Source organism: Orycteropus afer, unplaced genomic scaffold (genome assembly GCF_000298275.1).
Source record: "Orycteropus afer afer isolate SDZICR_OR568_19922 unplaced genomic scaffold, OryAfe1.0 scaffold00199, whole genome shotgun sequence".
Classification (NCBI taxonomy): Eukaryota; Metazoa; Chordata; class Mammalia; order Tubulidentata; family Orycteropodidae; genus Orycteropus; species Orycteropus afer.
Window position 1 is genome coordinate 3,153,039 of NW_006921786.1, and position 3,317 is coordinate 3,156,355.

At 39.3% G+C, this 3,317-nt stretch overlaps 1 protein-coding gene across 1 annotated transcript in view; it reads left to right on the forward strand.

Annotated features, from left to right (window-relative positions):
* The window catches only part of DNAH9 (dynein axonemal heavy chain 9), a 722,341-nt gene that overhangs the window by 69,110 nt on the left and 649,914 nt on the right, over positions 1 to 3,317 (forward strand). The window contains exon 8 of the mRNA XM_007948048.2: positions 2,173 to 2,289. Within this exon, the coding sequence (XP_007946239.1) occupies positions 2,173 to 2,289 (117 nt within the window). The remainder of the gene's footprint in view (positions 1 to 2,172; positions 2,290 to 3,317) is intronic.

Consider the following 3,317-nt stretch of genomic DNA (forward strand, 5'->3'; position numbering starts at 1 on the left):
ATATATATATATATATATATATATATGTATATGTATATGTATGTATATATTTTCTTACTATGTTTTCATGCTTTAATTCAGAGCGGTCTGCTGCAGGTACAACTCTGACTGAACAAAAGGGCAAAGGAGATGAGTGAAGGCCCCTTCCCACCCTCCCCTCTTCCTGACCCCGTGGAATTTCACTCAGGGGGCAAGTTAATGTAAGAGTGCACTGTGGCTCATTTGTGTTGCCCGCTACACCAGAGGGCGTTCACAGTTCACCAGGCAAAGACAGCTTAGTAGGTCTTTGCCCTAGAACCTTGTAATCTGCCTTGCCCCTCTGCAAGGTGCTAGCAGGTGCCCCTATGCTTGTGGCAGCTGGGAAGGGTGTTTTGGTGAAAAGCTAAGTTACTCCTGGGAGACATATGTGACACCCTCCTCTGGAGGCCAGCTGTGCAGATGGCCAGCTCTAGACATACTTTCCTGCCTGAACCTGGCCCATTCTGGCCCCTAGTCCTAGAACTAAGAGGCCACTTCCAGCTGATTGGCTCTAGGTCCCTTAATGAGCTCTGGCCAAAGCTAAGGTGAGAGGAGAGGTCCCAAAGATTTATGCTCTGGAAGCCAGGGCAGGAAGAAATATCTAGAATATGCAGTTATTTACACACCTAAGTTTATTAGTGGTAACCAGGGAATGGGAGAGAAAAGGGGAACTCAGTGCTTACTGGATACTGAGCTTCTGTTAAGGGTGATGGAAACATTTGGAAACAGATAATGGTGGTGGTAGAACTACATGATGAACACAATTATTGCCACTGAACTGTACATGTAAAGAATCTTGAATTAGCAAATATTTTGTTGCATATATATTTACTACTTTTTTTTTTTTTTTTTTTTTTGAAAAGAGAATATGGGTGGAAAAAACAAAAGAAATCAGGACAGGAATCTGCTCTGAGCATCCTCAGATGGCCAGTGCGCTCTTAGTTGGCTGAGGCCCAGGGTAGTTTCTCTTCCTAAAGATCACATTATTAAAAATTAGAGAAACAAAGGAGGTCTACTAAGCAGGATATATACCATTGTTTGCAACCATAATACAAAACCAAATAATACATAAAATAAAATTCTGTACATATGAAAATAAAAACTAGACAGAAACAAACCACACTATGGCTGGGTTTGGGAAGTAGAACTATATTTTGTTTTCCTACTTTTCTTTCTTCCCTAAGAATATGTATCACTATTATAAAGGAGTAATAATAAGTCCACATATTAGAGATTTAGGTTAACAAATTTTCTTTGAAAATTGCCTGTATGCTAAGAAGGGGAACATACAACACTTAGAGTTGTCAAATAAAATACACTATTTAGAACATACTCATAGGGACCCTTCCTTGGGTTTCCAAGGCGGTATCACCACTGAAGTAGATTGCCCAATCTTCCTTCCATGGAGTGGCTGGTGGATTTGAACCACCAGCCTTTTGGTTAGCAGTCAAATGTCTTAGGCATTATGCCACCAGAGCTCCTGGAACATACTTACTCTAACAAATTATTCATTGTGTATCAGAAATTCAAACTTAACTGAGTATCTTATATTTTTACTTGGTAAATCTGGCAACCTTAGGAGCAATGGCTAGTTGTTGTCTTAACCAATTAAGGTAGATTTCTAAGAAATTATTGTTGTTAGGTGTTGTCAAGTTGGTTTAGAAGACATAGTATGTATTGAATTTGATTACTTTCCTGTTGATGGCTAGATTAGTTCAATTATGTTAAAAAATATATAGGATTTTGACTTAGTGGAGTGAAGAAAGAAGTCAGTGATGCTGGACTAGCCCCATTGTTGGGGCTGTTGCTGCTGAGGTGGCTGTTGGGGTGGCATGAGCTGGCACTGTGGGTGGGGGAAAAGGAGCTTTGGAAAGTGGAAGAGAGGGACATGGAAAGAGAGGTGAAATTGCACTAACTCAGTATTTGGTTCACTTTTGCATTTTTTTGCCTACAGTGTCTAGCAGAAAAAAACAAAGCTGAAAAAATAGGTAACTATTAACATGTTTAAAAACTAAGTCATGCCAAGGTGAATTTTAGAATATTAAAATAAATCCTTAGTATAACCAATTCTAGTACAAAAACAAATACTAGAGCTCAGTGGGATTGACTTTCAGAAAATAATTTTATTCTTATTTATCGGTGATACCTCCCCAGGAATTTGAAAATGACATCTCTGAATTTAACCAGAGAGTAGAAGATCTTGACCGAAGACTGGGGACTATCTTTATTCAAGCCTTTGATGATGCCTCTGGTTTGGATCATGCCTTTAAGGTTTGTAAAAGTAGGGAAGTAACCAACTCTGTGCTTGATACCTTTGCTACCCTTGCTGGAGAAGGTTAGGGATAGTCTCTCTTCCAAGTATTTTGTTCCTGCAAATGTTAATGATTTTTATTAGTCTGGTATGTGTCTCTAGGTGAGAAAATGGTTAAATGCTTGACAATTAGCTGAAAGGTTCACAGTTTGAATCCACCTAGAGGCACCTCAGAAGACCAGCCTCCTAATCTGATTCTGAAAAGTCACAGTTCTAAAAACTCTATGGAGTACAGTTTTCCTCTGCACACATGGGGTCACTGTGAGTCATAATCAACTCAATGGCAATAACAACGTTAGTCTGGTAGAGAGGATATTATGCGTATCCTAAGACAGAGGAATGTGCAGAACTGGACTTCTTAGTCTGATTACTTATGCTTTCCTGAAAACATGACATGTAAAAAGTACTTTTTGGAGGAGAATTTTTTCTGGAATGCTCTCTTTGGGCTCTGTATGCTTATCGATAGGGTATCCAGTAAAAGTGAGAAAGTCTATTGTGGTTATCATCCTGAGACCATGACTCTGCAGCACTGTAGTTATTGAATCACTATGGTTAGCTTGATTCAGGTAGCCCAGGTAGTGCAGTGGTTAAGTGCTCATCTGTTAACCAAAATGTTGGTTGTTCAAACCCACCAGCTGCGGGAGAAAGATGTGGTAGTCTATTTTCATAAAGATGATAGCCTTGAAGGCCCTGTGGGACAGTGCTAGTCTGTTTAAGAGGGTCACCATAAGTCCAAATTGACTTGATGGCAATGTTTAGTTGTTAGCTTGATTCAAGTGGGAGCAAATCACCTATCAGGTAATTGATTATGGAATTTAGATATAAATAACTAAAATAAAAAGTCTTGTCCTCTTGTCCTATTTGCACAGATCAGATGGGCTCAAGGAATACGGAGGATATGATTGAGGATGATGAGTAGATACATGGCTGGACAACTGAGCTTTGTTTTTTTTTTTTATTAGGATTTGGGTGAAGATTTACAGAGTAA